Source organism: Pagrus major, chromosome 7 (genome assembly GCF_040436345.1).
Source record: "Pagrus major chromosome 7, Pma_NU_1.0".
Classification (NCBI taxonomy): domain Eukaryota; kingdom Metazoa; phylum Chordata; class Actinopteri; order Spariformes; family Sparidae; genus Pagrus; species Pagrus major.
In genome coordinates this window covers 25225951-25245207 of record NC_133221.1, presented here as the reverse complement: position 1 = coordinate 25245207, position 19257 = coordinate 25225951, and the positions used below count along the sequence as shown (strand labels likewise).

The 19257-nt window shown below is 40.8% G+C and overlaps 1 protein-coding gene across 2 annotated transcripts in view; it reads left to right on the top strand.

Moving 5' to 3' along the window:
- The window catches only part of mib2 (MIB E3 ubiquitin protein ligase 2), a 38860-nt gene extending 23835 nt beyond the window's left edge, over nucleotides 1-15025 (top strand). For both annotated transcript variants that reach the window (XM_073470116.1, XM_073470117.1), the window contains 8 exons: nucleotides 82-238; nucleotides 1251-1405; nucleotides 7376-7502; nucleotides 7619-7879; nucleotides 10513-10691; nucleotides 10836-11029; nucleotides 11135-11200; nucleotides 12188-15025. In XM_073470116.1, the coding sequence (XP_073326217.1) occupies nucleotides 82-238; nucleotides 1251-1405; nucleotides 7376-7502; nucleotides 7619-7879; nucleotides 10513-10691; nucleotides 10836-11029; nucleotides 11135-11200; nucleotides 12188-12429 (1381 nt within the window). In that variant the 3' untranslated portion in view covers nucleotides 12430-15025. The remainder of the gene's footprint in view (nucleotides 1-81; nucleotides 239-1250; nucleotides 1406-7375; nucleotides 7503-7618; nucleotides 7880-10512; nucleotides 10692-10835; nucleotides 11030-11134; nucleotides 11201-12187) is intronic.
- Nucleotides 15026-19257: the final 4232 nt, after the last annotated feature.

Genomic DNA, 19257 nt, shown 5'->3' with positions numbered 1-19257 from the left:
AAAAGCACTGCTTAGACAGGTTGAATCACTCAATAGAAACATGACAGTGAGGAATAATCTTTATGGTGTCTTTCTCTGTAGTAATCAGGCAGAGATCACACGGCTGCTGTTGAGCAAGGGGGCAAACATCAACCTCCTGAACAACTCGATGTGCACGGCGCTCCACATTGCCGTCAACAAGGGCTTCACGGACGTGGTGCGAGTGCTAACCGAACATTCGGCTGACGTCAATCTCCAGGTGAGAGGACCTAGAGTGTCTAATATTACAGACTAGCCTTTGATTAACCCCATTGAAGATTTAGTGTGTTTTTCCCATGTTTTCACTCCTTACATATTATTTAATTACTTTAAAGGAAAGGTTCACCATAAAAATGAAAGTCACCATCTACTAACCCCCATGCATGAGAAGCTTTGTAGTCAACAAAATATTTCTGGAGCTGAGCTTCTCTTGCAGTGTCGGTCATGTCATCAGCAACTCACACATTGCCCTTTCAAGCAGCTGTAAACACAAATTCAAACATTTATGGTATTTGACTGCTTCACTCCAGCCCTCAGACTCATTAATGCAATTTAGTGTCTGTTTCAAGGCATTTTCCAGTCTGTCTAACATGCCTGCAATCAGGCCTGGGATTCATTAACTGCATATTTTTATATTTTCTTCTGCTTGAGTAGAGTGGGCTGCTCGGCTAAAGCATGAAGTAGCAGCCCAGGGTTTGTTTTTTGTGTGTGCCACATACAATCAAAATGAAATGCAGCATCCATCACACGGCTGATAGAGACCCATAATTAGTGTGCATAGTCTAGATTTCAGGATTTCAAGCGAACAAAATCATGTCATTGTTACAGGTCGACACCTTTGCATTATTGCATTGATATTATAGCTATCATAAGTAATTTATGGATGACAGAAACTCTGTTATGAACCGGCCAATGTCGGGGCCATCAGTGAGCATCTGTGTCCCTAATTGTTGCGGTGTGAACCCATTCCATTGGTGCTAGTCAGCCCTTTTTATGACGGTAGCCGGTTGAACATGTAGAGTCTGTGGCGGACCCTGCCATTCTTAAGAAATCACTCTGACTGGCTTACAGCTGCCTGGTGGTGTGGATAGGTATTTCCTCTCACACGGGCAAAGAACGTACATGTCGTGTCTCAACATGCCTGAAGAGATAACTCAAAAACCTGTAAAACTAGTTTAATTTCAATATGTGCAACAGCCTCACTCACTGTACCGCTTTTCTCCCCCAATCAGGATTCATACGGGGACACACCACTCCATGACGCCATTGCTAAAGATTTCCGCAATATCATAGAGATCCTGGTCTTGGTGCCCAACATCGACTTCACCCAGCAGAACCACCGAGGCTTCAACCTGCTGCACCATGCTGCCCTCAAAGGAAACAAACTGTGAGTAGACATCATATACAAAACTTTCTGCAATTACTTTTTAAAACTTAGGTGTTGACCCAGAAACCGCACATATTATAAGAAGTGGAAATAGATATTGAAGGCCAAATTCTTGGTAATTTGTATTGACTTTTTCAAGTTTTCTTGAAGTCGAGAGGGATCATTAGTGTCATTTCAAATATGTTTTTACAGTAATAACACAAATCTGGAAGTCATCTATTATGTGAGCTTGTTAGCCACTTAATATGGACAAATAAGAGCCATATTTTTCACTGTGTACTCTCCCCAAATCTAGCATGTGTGCACCAGAAGAATCCCACTTCAAAGTAAAGAGAAAAAAAACCCCAGTGTCATGTGGGTTATTGTCAGGCTGCTCAGTTGTTCTCAATTCTTGGTAGTTTCTATCTGATGTGAGGAATGGAAATGATGGTTCTGGGTGTGTGTGTGTGTGTGTGTGTGTGTGGGGGAATCTCTGCTGTGGGTTCAAATGAGGACTCAAAGGTCAACTCTCAACACTATCCGTTACAGATAGAGCTCATCTCCCACACAGCTTCTGCTGCTGTCAGCAGGCTGGCAGTCAATATCAGGCAAAAATGCAACATTTACTTTTGCATCCTGTTTTCCTCCACATGGACTTGTCCTCCAGATTCCTCCCAAACTACGTTTAGTCTTGTCATTTTTCAGCAATGCAGAGCCTCGGTTTCATCAGTGGACAGAAATGTAAGAAATCCAAACAAACTGTGCACATTTTACCAGATAGTTTTCCCGAGGGAAGACCTACTCAGCACAGCTTTCATGACTTGGCTGTGGGTTGTGTCACAGCGCTTATTGAGAGAGATAAAGAGAACACATTTTATTTTAATGAGAGAATCAAAGATTTTGACTTTATTCCTCCCAAAATGGCTCCCTCTATTGTATACCACTCAGTGACACCAACAGGCAGCTGGTGAGAGATCAGCTCAGCCATTTCACTCTACACCGAGGTGCTCGAGGCCAAACATCAAGCCTGCCTGGCTGACACCTGTCACAAAGGCTCCATTGTCTCCTGACACTGTTGGTTTTAGGCTGGTTGACACTGGAGGTGCTCAATCACAAGCTGAGCCTGGATGGCGCACTGACCAGGCATAGCTGAATGTTCTCACAATGATAAGGTTTCATGCCTCAAACACAACTCTTTATTTTTGGTGTGCCAGTGTCCTCCTCTGTCCATGTTGCATCACACAAGCTCCCACACACCACAAATAGCCTGGAAAACGTAGAGAGAAAGCACCAAAAGTGAATGTTTCTCAGTAGTACTCTATTTTAAAATTATGTTATTGATTAATTTAAAATCTAAATGTTATGTATTAGTGCCCGTGACTCAGATCAACCTCTACACTTTGTCCTTAGTTCAGTTTTTGACGTCTTCGAATATCATATCTGAGTTATTTCTAGAGAAGTCTAGCTCTGCAGCACAACAGAGTCAGGATGATCAAGAAAGTATCAGTTTTTCCACCTGTATTATAAAATGAATAAGCTAGTTAGTTCCCTCACAGGTATGAGTGATGTCTTAGAGTTGATATTTTTCACAGCGCACTGACTGCCCTGACCATGGTGAGGTTCCTGCTTCTTTGCTCCAGGGCTTTTACGACCTCATATGAACTCTCCTTCCCAAATTATAACCAAAGCATGTAATGGAAAATCATCCCTGGCTCTTTTTAAAGAGGTGCCATGAAGGAAACAGAGCACGAATAAAAAACACCAGCTCCAACATAAATTTCCTCCCTGAAGCGATGCCACTTCATTCAAGGTTTCACTAAAATTTAATGGATAATATCTTCGAAATGTATATTCCAAACGGGTCGGAACCCTGTTATTGTCATCAGTAATGATTTCCAGGCTGTGAGTAGATCACCATAGATTGGTCCTCTGATTATTTGCCTACAAACTCTCTACCATCTACTCAGGCCAGTCTGTCAAGTACTAAACCAGTCAGAGAGCATAAGTCAAACCATTATTCTCATCAAGGGAAAGCTTTAAAGTGCTGAACTCAACAAAAATACAAACACTTTTCTATTTGCTCCCATTTTTTTTTTACAAGTTGGAATAAAATATTTCTTTTTATACACACACAAGGCTTTTTTCGCTCAGATTTTGAGCACAAATTTGTTAAATCTGTTTTAGTGAGCACTCCTGACAGGTGTGGCTTATCAAGATTAAACATCATGATTATGCACAGGTGTGCTTTGGACTTGTCACAATAAAAGGCCACTCTAAAAAGTGCTGTTTTGTCACACAACAGAGTATCCAGCAACTTCACCAAGCCATTGAAAAGGAGTGGACCAACATATCAAAACCCCTCACCCCACATTTCCTTATCACTCCAACAACCAGCCCCCTTACTCGCCTTTTGAAATTATAGCTATAATACCAGGACAGACGTGTACGTGAGTGCAATACACGCACTCATGTCGACTGAGCTGGAGAATAAAAATACAGTCTGCTAGCAATAAGCGAGAGAGGAAAAAGGAGGGGAGCAGAGGCCGCAGCAGACAGTCATTTAATAAAATGTCCGATCTGTTCTGGCAAGTGTCATATGTGCAGTGCTGGGAGTTTAGGCCACACTCCCCAGTATTCATTTAGCTTGACATCAGCCGCTGCGCCAGAAGTAGAGACGCAGGATTTACAGTGTTGAGGATTAGCTCGCTTCACCGGTTCATTCATATATCACCAGCAGACCTACACTACAATGATACAGCCCAGGTGTGTTTGTTCTGGCTTTAATACCAATTATAGTATGAAGTTTGAATGTGTGCCGGCAATGGATTGAGGGTAAACACATCTCATCACAGTTTATCTCCAATTCAAATGAGATTAATCATTGTGGAGTAAATTAAAAATTCATAGTATTTATTTGAGTTTATGGTTATAGATTTTCCTGACTCTTCTGCTCTTTGATATTCATCCACCTTTAATTTACACCTACCAAAGTATGATTTTTTCTTTTTTTAGTCGGTTTTGGCTGTCGTAAAGCTCCTCTGAGCAGCTGTGGCCCTCTGTTGTTTTTTGTGTGACAGAAAGATGAGAATGTTTTGTTTATTAGAGTATTTATTTATTGTGAGGAAATGGAAAAAGAGGGGCAAGAGGCCAAGTTCACAAACAGTCCTGGGAAAGAAAAGAAACAGGGCAAGCTGCCAGATTTCTTTCTGAGTTTTCAGCTTGACAGAAGAGGCAAATGGATGTGGAGGATGGTTACAGTCTGTTTACTGTATTTATTGAAAAGAAGGAATACTTGGCTGAATTTGTTCCTTCTTTCCTGTAATCCCACCTCCTCGAAGCTCCTTTGTTTGCGCCTCACTTTCACCAGATCCCTTTTGTTCCACAGCAGTTTCTTCTATTTTTCCAACTCATCCTCTCCCTATTTAATCCTGTCTTTCTGGAGTAACATTGAGCCTTTTGAGAGTAAGATGTAAACTGTCTGACACACACCGGATTTCGCAGTAGGTCACATAATTAGTACTCGTCATGGTACATTTCTCCTGCTCTTATCAAGCTTCGATCAAGAAGCAGGTCACAAACAAGCATGATGCAAACTCCCAAAAATAACCAAATGATGACTTCAGTCTCTAGAGAAGTCATGACCAGCGTGCCCTCTAGCTGTTGTGTGTGAAGGCATGTTTGTACAAAACTGCCCCAGAACGTCAGCCCAGGACTGAATATTCATGAACACACAGGAGTAACGATTATGGAAATAATGTAGAGAGGCGTAGTGGGCACAAAGGTGACACACTCACACAGCTGTGTCTGCCTCAGACCTGCGAGGGGGAGCTCTTTAGCTCACGACGGCGGCCTGGAGACGACTCTAAAGCAGGAGCGATATTTCTCTCTATCAATACTGTCACCACATACGCCTACACACACACACACACACACCCACAGAGCTGCATTGCAGGTATCGGTGACCTCCAGCACAATGTCTCTTCTTCATCCCTAATAAAACACCCAGGGGAGATCCCGACCATACTGTACTCTCAGCGGTCTGGACCTTTGCGATGAATTTAAAATGTATCAGCGATCTGCTGCTAATGAGCCTGTAAACGCTGTAATTTGTTAGTTATTATGATAAAAGCCGCATTAAAACTTTCCTGTTTTACACTGACAGAAAAATAATTGCATATGTGTTGTTCTCTCAGCAGCACATTGATACGATGTAACACAGGAATGACACCGTTTAGATTCAAGAGAGGCTATGATTATGCTGTTGTCAGGTTTTTATGGCTGTAGACTGACTTCAGAGAGGATCCTTTATGTCAAACATGAACTGTTTTGATTGTGCTGTTGTTTTGTGGGCCGTTGTTTTTGCGGGCCAATGTTAAAATTGCCTTAAAACTTAAAATTAAGGGATAGTAGATAGTACATATTGTAACCATATTTGTCAAATATGCAGGTGAGTCATGAAAACACAAAGTAATGTGCCGACACAGATACATATCATATACTGTACATAACATAAATGCATGGCAATTGTAGGTAAATAAGATGCAAAAAAATACAAGAAAGAAAAAGAAAAATCCTAAATACTTTCAGTTGCTGGTAGGATAGTTTGAAACTGGTGCTATGGAGGTGCTACTGTATGTAGAGAGACTGGTAACACTTTGTAGTGTCCTATATAGTAACTATCATTAATAAATGGTAGATTAATAGCTATTTCACTGTTAACAAGCAAGGAAATTCTTTATAAACCATTTATTAAGCAATTGTTTGTAAAGTTGCATAATAAATGTTTTCTTAATCATTTCATTATTTGATAACAGTGAAATAACTTTAAGTTAATTAACTATGTATTTACCATTTATTAGTGATGGTTATTATAAAGTCTTACCAAGAGACTTTTTTACAAATAACAAGGAAACTTCTAAGGAAACGTATGAGGTCAAATCCATTTTTAACATTTTTACATCCATCGTCTGTGTCCCAGTTTAAAGTTTGCTAAAGTCTGAATGCCTCATGTCCTCTGTGTGGACGCTCTTTTCTCCCTGTTGCATGAACAGTTTTTTATCAACAGTTTATAACAATAGGTTTTTTATTGCTGGATTTACTGAGCTTGGCTTGTACTTTAGATGCTATCACATCAAATTTTTGTCTTCATTAATGAGGGTGAATAAGAAGTGATTGAGATCGACACCAGCCTCATCTATCAACCTCATTAACGTCAAAAGTGGCCTAACATCCATAGAAAGGTTGGGTGACGCCGTACCCAAGCCTCCACACTGGCATGCCAGCTTCCTGGGTGCTCACTAAGGCTGTCGGCTTCAATTTCACACGTCATAAAGCAAGCTCAGCTACAGCGCAGAGGACGTCTCAACAGTGCAACCTGGCCTCACACTGCAGCATCGGCCCGCTGCACGAAACACACAAAAAGTTATAATAGTCTCACTTCACCGAATGTGATCTAATCCTTCAGACTAAATTGCTATCCCTCACTTTGAAGATAACACAAGTAGATGGATGACGAAGAGGATGGTGAACATTTTTGACCTTCAAAGATTTGACAGTTTAATGTCCTTGTTTTGGACATCGAGCTGTCAGGTGTTGATTGAAGTGTTTGTGATATTCTGTCTATGTTATAGCACACTGGTTGAATACTGAGTATAGTGGAAAGCTACAAGGCTGGCAGGCTTAGAACAGCAATTTACACTCTGGGTAGTGGCGTATTAAAGGAACATCAGGAGGTCAGTTGGCTGCATTTAGTGAGAAGTGGCTGCCTGTTGTGTCTCTGTTTTCTCGTTAGAACGGCTTGTTAGCAACTCCACAGCAGCTGCGTCTCTGTCCAAGCTCATGTAAAGTACACTGTGGCGCAGAATAAAATGAGCTTCATATTCTGAGAAGCACTGGGGCAGCTATTGCAGACTTAACTGTTCCTAATTTAAACCTTGAGCAGTGTTGTGCTCTCTGCCTAATGGAGTCTTGCGTTGTTTGTCCTGGCGGCAGGGCCACAGAGAAGATCCTGGCCCGGGCACGGCAGCTGGTGGACGTTAAGAAGGAGGATGGCTTCTCCGCGCTGCATCTGGCCTCCCTTAACAACCACCGTGACGTGGCGGAGATCCTCATCAAGGAGGTGAGCCGAAGATTTTAATTTGTCTTTTCTTTGCAGCACCGAATGAACATTTTTTTTTATACATTGAATAAAAAATTTTGACATTACAATTTTTTCCCCTGACTCCTTATCCACAGGGACGCTGCGACATCAACATCCGCAACAACCGGAACCAGACGCCGCTGCAGCTGGCGGTGACGCAGGGCCACACCGACCTGGTTCAGCTGCTGGTGGCCGAGGGCGCCGACGTCAACATGGAGGACGAGGACGGAGACACGGCCATGCACGTGGCCCTCCTCCGCCCGCAGCTGGCCAACGTAATGCTCAGCCCCGCCGTGGGAACCAGCAGCACGGAGGAGAGCAGCGAGGGTTGCTCCTCCACATCGCTCTACTGCAGGGTGAGAGCCGACAGGGAGGCAGCAGGGGAGGTGGCATGTTGTTGACTTACAGCTAAATAAAGACTGAAGAGCTGGTTACTAAAGAGACAATCCACAATAAATAGAGGACTAAAGGAAGAGTACGTGAAACATTCAAAGAGTAGTAAATATAGCTTGAATGAGGAGTAAATAGACACTAAAAGGAAGGTAAACAGACGGTGAGTAAAAAGGATTAATGCAGTCTTAAGGAGGTAAAAACAGACTCATAGTGGGGGTAAATAAGGACTAAGTCTGCTTAAGAGCAGACGATATTGAAGCAAGGACAGAATAGTAAACAAAATCCAAGTGAAGGCATTTAAACATGTTTGTTTATAGTCAGGGGGGGTTAATCTAGGATAAAGCAGATGGCTTTCTAGGTAAATGATGAGCAGGGAAAGGAAGTCTGGTGGACTTCAAGGACAGGGTGATCACCAAGTGAAAGGACTTTGCTTCATTGTGTAAACAAGGCAAGAGAGAGGGGTTAACTGAGGAGAAAGTGATCAGATGGGAGTGAACTAATGTGGTGCTAAAGCAGCCGTTACAACTACAGAGAAAAACATTTTAGTGCTCAACGTGTTGAATTTATTTTCTTAGAAATAAAGATTACCATACCTTGACTTTAATCTCATATCCTTCTCTTGCTCTAAGAGAAAGTGCTGGCAAGACTTTGAGAACGGTGGTCTAATGAAGAGAAAGAGGAAGTGTTGAATGCTTGAGAAATGAAGAGGGCCCACTTAGTGTGGCGATATAGATCTGGAGGGAGCTCAAATTAAAATGTCTGTGGTAAATTAGGAGTACGGTGTAAACACATCATGTCATCCTTCCCTAGAGGAGGAAGTCTTGAACTTGGATAGAAGCACACTCCATCAATCCAAAGAATCTAAAAGGAGCCATGTGGTATATTAATCCTCAGAGGAACTAAATTTACTGACCTCAGGCCTCCCTCGAGTGCATCTTATCTTACTGTGACGCTTTGACATTTTGAATTTTAGCCATTTTTTTCTCTGTGAATGATGTGGTAGGAAGATCCCGTGTATTGGCACTGCAGTCAACAATGACTACCTACAGCAATGTTTATATTCATAATGAACAGAAAGGATAATGCTACTGCTAACAGACAGTTATTTAAATTAAGTTTGAATGAATGTGAAGGATGTATATGATAATTTGCTGGAGCTCAGTATCATTAAACCAACTTTAATTTATTTTTTGGCCCTAAACACAACACTGACGTATTATCACCTGATAAAGTTGTTATGGTGAATGTGTCAGCAAGCAATATAAACAACTGTCTATCTGTCTGCAGTTGTTTACAGTTTTTAGAGCGCTTTCACTGAAAACCACTTCCTGCTGTGGCCAGAAACAATGCTGGGAGAGCAGTGAGAGTGAATCAAAACTGTAAAGCTGCAGCATGGTAGAGAAACATTGAGCTGAAATTGACTATAAAGCTGAGGGAAGCTGTAGATTCTGGTGCTAATTCTCTGTATCACTAAGTGACCCCTTTTCACATCGTCACATTGATCTCACATTGTCATATGATACATTGATTTTATCAAGAAATATCATGGGAAGACAGTTGATATGCTAACGTGTTAGCAAACATTTCCCTATTTACACATCCAGCTGGAACAGAACAACATTAGCATTCGGTCTGGTGACCTGTCAAATGGTAGTCCAATATTCACTCTCTGTAGCTCTGCTTTGGTCTTAACCGTCTCCTCTCCTGAGAGAAATATTTGGATCTTTAGCTGCTTAATGCTCCGTTACGGTCGCCAGCTAGTCGCTAACTTCGTCTGTCTGCTGTTGAATACTGAGTAGTAGCGTACAGTCAGCTAAGTCTTTCTCACTGAAAACATTGCTGAAGAGAGCAGTGAGACTGAATCAACGGTTCACAAGCCAAATCTGTCACATCATACATAACAAGCATTCCTATCGTTAATAAAAATATTCAACTTTAAACACCTGCTGAAGGATTTCTTGAGTAGATGTTAACATTGTTGCTATCCACCAGAGGTCAAAGCTCTTAAAAATCTCCATCATGCTTCCCAGAGAGCCCTTTACTCACAAGAACTAGTTAAATATTCCTCACTGAGAGGGCTTGACTCCACGCTGTGTGCAGCACTTTTTACATGAGCACTTAAACTCCTGTTACATCAGTCTGTGTTGATATCATTGCACCGGCAGAGAACGTCCTTTCCAGTCTACATGACCGCAAACGCTGCAGCTCCACTCAACATCCTGGGCACCTGCCAAGCCAGCACACACACAAATACACACAGAACACACAGAGGCATGAAGGTGGCTTGACTTGAGTGCTCAGTCCTGTTTTGGCCACTGTCAGCAGATGAGTTATTGGAGGAGTTCTTCAGTGCTGATTAGATTTGAGTTTATGTATCAGCCTCGTTTCATTTTAATTACCTTTTGTTGTTCACCATCACCTGCGTCCTTGACTTAAGTTTTAAATGCAATGTCTCAAGCCCCACTCTACCCACAAGGTCCGTTCTCAGCCTTATTATTCTTTTATAATATGAGTAGTGTTTGTTTTAACTCCAACTTCTTCTCCCTTCCTCTTTTTTCCCATCCTCTCTTCCTGTCATCATCATGTGTATCCACAGCTGAACGCTTCAGGTCTTCTGGGGAATACCGAGCTGAGTGTTGGTGCAGCCATCGCTTGTTTTCTAGCGCAGGAAGGAGCTGACATCAACTACGCCAACCACAAGGGCAAGAGCCCCCTGGACCTGGTGGCAGACAGTGGCATGCTGCAGCTCATCAAGAGCTTCTCTGAGAAACACAGGTGATCTGTAAAAGAGGCGCTAAAATTTATACTGCCTTTGGATGATATTCCTTAATCCGTTGAATTGATAAACCAAAGAGAAAAAGAGTTTGTGTGTGAGAAACAAGATGCACCTGTGCGTTATCGTTGTTTGTTGTCTGACAGGTTGCAGCGTCTGCAGGCCATCACATGCGGACAGGGCCTGAGCAGCGCCAGCCTGCGGCGGGTCCACACGACGCCCAACACCATGACCAACCTGGTTCTTCCCACACCGCCAGGGCCCAGCGAATGCCTCATCTGCTCCGAGCTGGCTCTGCTGGTTCTCTTCTGCCCCTGCCAGCACAGTGTGGCCTGTGAAGGTGGGTGGAGGCTCATCATGCATTTATCAGTTCATGTTCGGTCCAAATGTTTTCGTTTTGTATCTCTTCTCTACCTCCTCACTGACCTTGTCTTTGTGTAAACAGAGTGTGCTCATCGAATGAAGAAATGCATCAAATGCCAAGTCACAATCACCAAGAAAATTAGACAAGGTAAGAAGAATCCTCTTCTTTATTATTATTTGTGATGTGTTAATAGAACACGGATACAGTGACATGTTTTCCAGCAAAACAACACAGGTTTTCTTCTTCTTCACATTAATATTTGTAACAAACATATTTCCTTGTCCAACATGTATTGAATCATCTAATGATGAGCTTAACAGTGACCTTTTTTTTAATGGGTTTGATTTATTTTTGAAAATACAGAAACTATTGTCGTCATCTTTTGTCTGCATTTTCTCTATTTATAATTTGTTAAACCAAAATGTACTTTCAGTGTTGTCACTGATTCCAGAGCTCAAAAGAATATTAATTGCCTACTATTTTGATAATTGATTAATCGATTTCAGTCATTTTTCAAGCAAAATTGTCAAACATTTGCTAGTTCAAGCTTCTGTAATGTGACGATTTGCTGCCTTTCTTTGTCTTTTATGACAGTAAATGAAGAGTCTTTGGGTTTTGGACTGTTTGTTGGACAAAAGAAGGAATTTTTCACTTTTGACTGTGGAAAATTGTGATGATCATTTTCCCCAATCTTTTGTACATTTTATAGACTAAAAGATTAACCAATTAATCATGAAAATAATGGGCAGATTAATCCACAGTAAAAATTATAAAGAAAATTGCTATTAGTGGCAGCCGTAGTTAATTCATGAGTTTCTTTAATGAATTTAAAGTCTCCTCCGTGCAGACTGTAAAATATCTCTCTGTATTAGCAGTGATCACTATTCCTGAGACGTCGGATTAAAGCACCTCTGTGTCGAGGACAAGCCTCCAATGAAATTGTCAGATATTTTGAGTCATGCTGTATACATGGTCATGGTTGCTTTAGTATTCAGCCTTATTATCTTTCAACCAGTAGCACAAGCTTTTATAAATGTGACTTGTATTAACACCAGAAAACAATAACCTACAGTTACCATCTGTGGATTCAGTTCTTTATTGCTTTGACATCTTTCCTCGTTCTCCCCCCCGCAGACCAAACAGAAGTGGACTGCAGCCCCGGCACCGAGAACTCGGAGCAGCACAACCTGCTGGAGCAGCTGCAGTCTCGCTACCGCCAGATGGAGGAGCGGATCACCTGCCCCATCTGCATCGACAACCACATCAAGCTGGTCTTTCAGTGCGGACACGCCTCCTGCATCGACTGCAGTGCCGCGCTCAAGACCTGCCCCATCTGTCGGCAGACCATCCGCGAGCGGATCCAGCTATTCGTCTGAGCATCTCTGTCCTCTCTGCTGTTACCGACCCAAATAGGATGTCGGAGGGGGCTGGAGAGAAGCGAGGGTGGAAGGGGGCAGCAGTTATGTCTTTGAAGACTCAGAGACGTACATCTGCCTGTCGCACCCTCCTGCTCACCCCCCCACACCCAGTGATCGAACACTCACTCAGCCCATAGTTTGCTTTACTATAAGACGCTGTGTTACATCGCTGAGAGTCCACTGTTTGTTACATTTCGAGTATTTTCCCACCTGAGCAGGAACATAACTTAATGTTCAGCAGAACTGATGCTCCGCCGAGCTTGACGAGAAGCAGGCGAGGCGGCGTTGCGAGGTGATGCTTCCGCTTTGAATAGTCTGATTGGTAATCTGAAAGAAAACGGTCCCCCGCCTCTTCTTTTTCCTCGGTCCCACTCAGCCTCCACCTCCTGTAATCTGTCCTATCTTTGCTGCTTTAAGTGGATGTCTGTTACCCATCATTCTCTCTGGCTGTCTGGCCTCCTCTGTTTACAAGGCTGCGCAGAATCAGTCCCCCGTCTTCTCCCCCCTCGGCCTGTCCCGTGAATTATGTTTGCTCTCATTTGTACTGATCTCTTAATAATCAGTGTTAGTCTCTGCAGAGAGAGTTGGTATAACTAAAGGCTCTCTATATAGTCCCCAACCACTCGCCTGTATGCAAGGGGAAATACACACTATATATGCATGAATATATGCATATTGTAAAGCTGAAAATGACTGTGTTGTCATGGGTGATCTGTCGTTGTTGTTGTTTTATTTCTCTCTGGTTACATTTGTGGTTTCTAATGTACCAATAAGTATGGTTTTTATGTATGTGTGAAAGGTGGTATTACTTAGTAATCATGTTTTTCAGTTGGCGTTTGCTTGGCAAAAATGTTTTTGTTTCTACTGAAATTCACCCCAAGCCTATGTCCTCTACTCAGGGTATCAAATCATTGATAGCACTTGTGATATCCATATAAGGTTAAAGAGCCCCCACACACACACCCCCACACACACAACATTACAGAGCTACAGTGTGTCGGGTCATTTTAGTGGTGGGTCACTGGAAGAAAAGGTCATTAATAACCTGGTCATAAAGTCGTGCATAGTGACTACAAAATTGCGAAGAAATACTCAATTTACTTTATTTACCTTCAAACTGTCATTCTCATTAGTGAAATGAATGTTTGTGGAAGAGTTTCTGCAACAAAACTCACATTTTCCTCCAAAATACGCAAAAAAACAAAGGTCCATAAAGCATCCCAGACGCAATTGTCACTATGTTTGATCAGAAAGCTTTGTGTCGTTCTGCCTGGTTGTGTCTGAAGACCACAGTCTGTTTGTCATTCGACTGGTGTAGAGACCCCAACCAGCAGCGGCTTCACACTTTAAAGGAGGATACTCGTGTTTTGTTAGTTATCCACCACATGTATTGTAAGATATAGAATCAGAAGGGCAAAAACAAGACATTGTCGTGTTGCACCTCTCGTTCCACGTCTACCTTCTTAGTCATGTCGTGTCAGAAGAAAACAAACCCTCTTTCTCCTCTGGAGTTCTGGATTGTACATCGTCTTCATCCTCTAATGTTTTGGTGTGTTTTCTTGAAGGGCTTATGCATATGAGAAAAAAAAATCGTATCTATTTTAATCTTAATTTAATTTTTATTTTCTATAATGAACTTCCGGAGACAGGAGGGTTTTTTTTGTCTTTATTAGATCCCAAATTTTGGGAGAGCCAATGTTAAAGATGTACATTTGAATGTCGGGGAAAAAAAATGTATCCTGTCTCACTCTGCCTTTTTTTTATGTGTAAAGAAAAAAAGACGTAAGAGAAGGAGCTGGAGAGACCGAGACGTGTTTACCACACGGTTTACTTTGAGGAAAGAACTTTTACATCAGTGCCAAATCGCATGAGGATGTGCATGGGCATGCACGCCCGAATTTATGTAGACGCACTACGCTAAACCCCTCCAAGCTCAGGCGAGGGTTCAATTATTCCAGCAGTGTGAGTAAACTAAAAGCAAAACGTTGATATTTTATTTAGTTCAAAATCCGAAGTATTATCTCAGCACACTCAGTTACTGGTGTCAGAAGTTGAGCTAATGGTGTTAGCCTCCTAACTTTAGCTGTAACGCGCTGAGCCTCCTCATGTTCTCAATGACAAGTGATGCAACACTCACTTTGAAAAACGTAACAGTCCCATATTGTTTGGAGCTTTTTACAAGTATATATATTTATATTTTGTGAGACATTATCAATCAAGGGACAAGTTTCTTACAGAAGTTTCAACATTTTAAGGATTGTCCGTTGGTGATCTAGGTTGGTTTACAGGCAAAGGCAATAATGTTTTAGAAAAATGGGAAAGATGTTTGAGTTCTTTCTTTTTCTCCCCCTGAAGGAGGTGGCTGTGAGGGCGGGAAACAATTTATGTATAAAAAACACTATTAAAGCAGCAAATGTTATTATTGGTGTTTGTACAGTTCAGCTCTTGGAGTTCTGATGTTGGCCTTACTGTCCATTCCTCCTCTGTTGATGTTTTTTCAGTTGTATTCTGTACAAAAATATTTTGCAATAAATATGGAACTGTTTTCTAAGGACCTGGAGCAGAGGGGCTTTTTTTGTTATTCTTCTTTTCCAGGATATTGAGATGAGAAATTTTGAAATTTTCTCACACATGTAGCCCGACTACTTTAAACAAATTACACTATGGTGAAGATGTTAAGCCGTTTCTTTTTATTAACATTCCCTGTGTCACACCCAGCATGAAGAGGATAAACATATTGGTATCTTATACTTCTTCTACCAAGTCTCCCAAGAAGAGCCTCCTGTCGTGTCCTGTAACATTAACAAGCTGATTTCTGTCCTTGAGGCACAGAGCTGGAAGATGCAGCGAAGCCAAAATCCAAAATCAAAGTGGTCACTACTCACCTTAGACTTTAATTCACCTAAAGTTTCTATAAAGTGAACGATGTTATCTTCCCTGACTCCAGTTTGGATGAAAATCTAAACACATTTTCTGAACAGAAGCATCAAAATTAATGTTAAAAGATTTTTCTTAATTTTTAAAATATTTCTAACATTTCCCGACCTATTTCATATTCACACCCCCCACTTAAGTTCAGGTAAACAGCTGGCGAGCAGGTTGTGTTTGCTCTAACACACTTAGTCTGCTTGGTATCTGTGCAGCGTCTCCAGTTAAATGCTGCTGTGTGCCACTTCTTAGCCCTAATTGTCTTACGGCTCAGATGGCTTTGGCATATGACTCAGCGCTTTAGCCGTGACGTCTTCTCTGAGAACAGGATGACAGCTCTGAACACTGGGAGAAGCTACAACGCCACAACAATCTGCAACAAATGTCTGTTTTTCTCTCATATATTTATAAGAAAATGGTGAAAAAAGAAACCTGAATGCACCCTTGTGTGTTTTTCATTTGAGCTTTTGAAAATATGAAATGAAATAAAATCCATGCAAAACTTAGTACAAGAAGTGTTGGTGAAATGTGAAATACGAAATGCAACAGGGTCACTTTCCAGATGAAAACATTAAGATGTGACCGTTTAAAGGCAGACAGACCTGATGAAAGAAGAAATATAGACAGTTTTATACATCTATATAAGGGTATTCATTTTCCTGTCATTATAAGGATTTTTCTGTATTTCTAGTCAACAAAGTGGCATTAATCAGTAGATTTTTAATATTCAGATAAAACATCTGCCGAGCGTCCTCTTGTTATTATTTTTTTTTTTTAAATTGTACATCCTTTGTATTAATTTACTGTTTTTCTTTTTCTCCTTGTGATGAAATTTGTCTAAGTGCTCTACTGTATTTAATATTTATATCAGGAGGATGTCATAACACATCCAAATACAATCTGAAACAGCAGCACAATAAACTGATTCAGTCCCTCTTTAGCAACATATATTTTTATAACAGTAGTGTTTGCAGGTAACATGGTCCTATTATTTTGTCCACCCCGTGTGTCTTAAGAGTAGCAGAGCTTGTGTGGACAGGATGTGATGAGAGCGCCATCTAGTGGTGCATATCAAACTAAATATATATATATATTATAATAATGTTTCCTTGTTGTGTAACCTCACTGATTATAATCTAACCGACAAACAAATGAAAACAAATGAGCACAATCTGTAAGCAAATGCAGATATTCTTTGAGGTCACCACCTTTAATGAGTCTGTCATGCTTAAAGGGGCACTATGTAGGTTTTGAGAAGAAATTCAGTATTTTAATATTGTACAATATTATTGAAGTAATAATACTAACTCAGAAATATTTATTTTTTCCATATCTGAAAAAACAAGCTGTTTGAAGCTATAAAGGTGGCAGGGTCCGCCAAATATAAGCAAAGTAAAACAGTATGAAATTGTGTCATCCTTTAAGGTCAGTTTGTTTATTCAGTTGATTCAGTTCAGAGTTTGTTTATTTAATTTGTTTACACATAAAAATATCAGTCAATAAAGATCCTCATATCTACATAGTGCACCTTTAATATATACTGACTGACAGTTTTATCAATTTGTTGAATAATTGTGACCATCAAACACACAAAATATGATTTATGTCAAAGTTTTTTTTCTATAGAGGACTGAACGTGGAGCTGGAGACAGCTGAAGAGAGGAGAGGAACATCAGCCCATCACTCTCTGGGTCCTACAGGGGGCGCACCTGCTCACAGAACCGCTTTCTGAGCCCCATGTGTGCTGAGGCTGCTTTCCCAGTAACCCACTGGCTCCTTTTTCCTCAGTATTTTCCTGGTACCCTGGTATCTGCATCTATTTCTACACTGTGCATTCAACTCAACACTGCGTCACACAGATTTTCCTGAGAATTATCCCATCGTGTCCCTCTCAGAATGAATTTGTCCCTCTCAGACTGACATTTTTCCACCCCAAAGTGTTGAAGATAAGGCGGTCTTCACCAGAATATTAGGGTTAAGGTGAATAAGGTGACACTTCAGGTCATTAGTGTGTGCTGGCTTTTGTTGATTAAACTCTAACTTAAACAGAATGTATTTAATTAAAAAAAAGAAAAGGTGACACTTTGTATTGAGGCCCATGTATTAAATAACAGATAGGCCTAATAAGGCCCTTGTAGTTTCTATCAGATGACTATTTGTATTTAAAGGTCAATACTTGTTGATTAAATGCTTGTTAACAGTTTATAGACTGCTTCAGAACGTTGATAAAGACTTTTGATTTTCCTATAATTGTTTATTAAAGCATGACAAAACACATTTATTAACTTATGCATTAGCCTTTATCACTGTTAAACCATTGCTAAGATTCATACATAGCCTACTTTATTATGCATTTATTCGCAGTCACCTATGTTTTTTTTGCAGCGACTGGATCTAAAGCGAGTCAACACCTTGTTTGGGTTAATAAACCCTTATGGGCCTAATAGCTGAATATAACACCTTACCAGAGGTGGCAGCCAGATTAGGAAGATGTAACTTATTGAAGGCTAAATGGTTCACAAGTTATGGCATATTTAATTTTTTTTTTTTTGACAATTTCTTGCCGACAGTTAGCCGACAGTATAACAACTCTAGTGTCTGTATGAAGCTACAACAAGCAGTTCGTCAGCTTAACTTAACCTGAAACCCCTAATACCACAATCTGACACTTTTTTAGTTTTGTGTAACAATGTGTTGGATGGATTTCGTGACCTTTGGACAGAGCAGTGCTAGCTTTTTCTTTGTGTTATTCACTCTCTTTCAGCCTAGTCAGCCAAATTAAAACCAGGAGGTGTTTAGCTTAGCTTAGCATAAAGCTAACTTGTGCCTAACTTGTTCCCCACTTCAGTTTTACACTGTTGGTATGATGTTATATAACCTATGTAAGATCTAAGATACTCAGTTGTGAGCTATAAAACACCTAACTTGTTTAACAGAGCCAGGCTAGCAGTTTCCCTCTGCTCACAGTCTCTCAGCTAAGCTAAGCTAAGCTAAGCTAACAGGCTGTAGCTTCATATTTACTGTACAGACATAAGAGATGTGACAGTGAACAAGGACATATTGAGCGCTTCTCATCCTGGAAGGTATTTGGTGAAAAGAGGTTTTCTCCCTGGTCATAAATTAGCATGTATGTAAAGTATTTCCTCCAGAGGAACACAGCATTATTGTAACACTTGTTTATGTTCCTGTAATTTAACAGGATCCATCGGTTCCTGACTCAACAAGGAAGAGGTGACTTCTCTACAGGATGTTCAGTGTTGAAACATTTTTACACATGATCTATTGATCTATTTAAAGTTTCTCTGGGCAGGTTAATTTAACTGTTAACTGGTGTTCAGTCTGTTTTTCCTGTTTTCTGTCTAAAGATAACGAGGGGGAATCATTTTGTTCAGAGGTTTTAGGCTACACATCTCACCAAAATGATGAAAATTAGTTTGATATATTATTAACAGAACACAGAAACCTGGTCCATCTACCTCAGAGGATTGTTAGAGGTTTGTCTCGTTTGCACTCGGCCAACTGTCGCTTCACAACAACATCTTATCAGGACAGCTGAACTGAAAAACTCCTGCTGCAAAAAAAAAAAAAAAAAAAACAGGTTTCGGGAACCATTGGCTTGAGTCTGCTTATGATCGTTAGCAGCTCTCTTGGCTCTGGCTGTGGGCCTGAATATTTGAACCACTCTGCCTTCTTTCTAAAAGAAATCAAACTTTGACCCACAACTTCACAGTTAGCACTGAGCTGCTGGTGTTAAAACTGCTGGATGTGAATGCTGCCTTTGGCTTTTTGTGATATATGTATATTTTTTTCTCAAGAAAACACCAAAAACCAACAATGAATCCCACAAACAAGAATTGT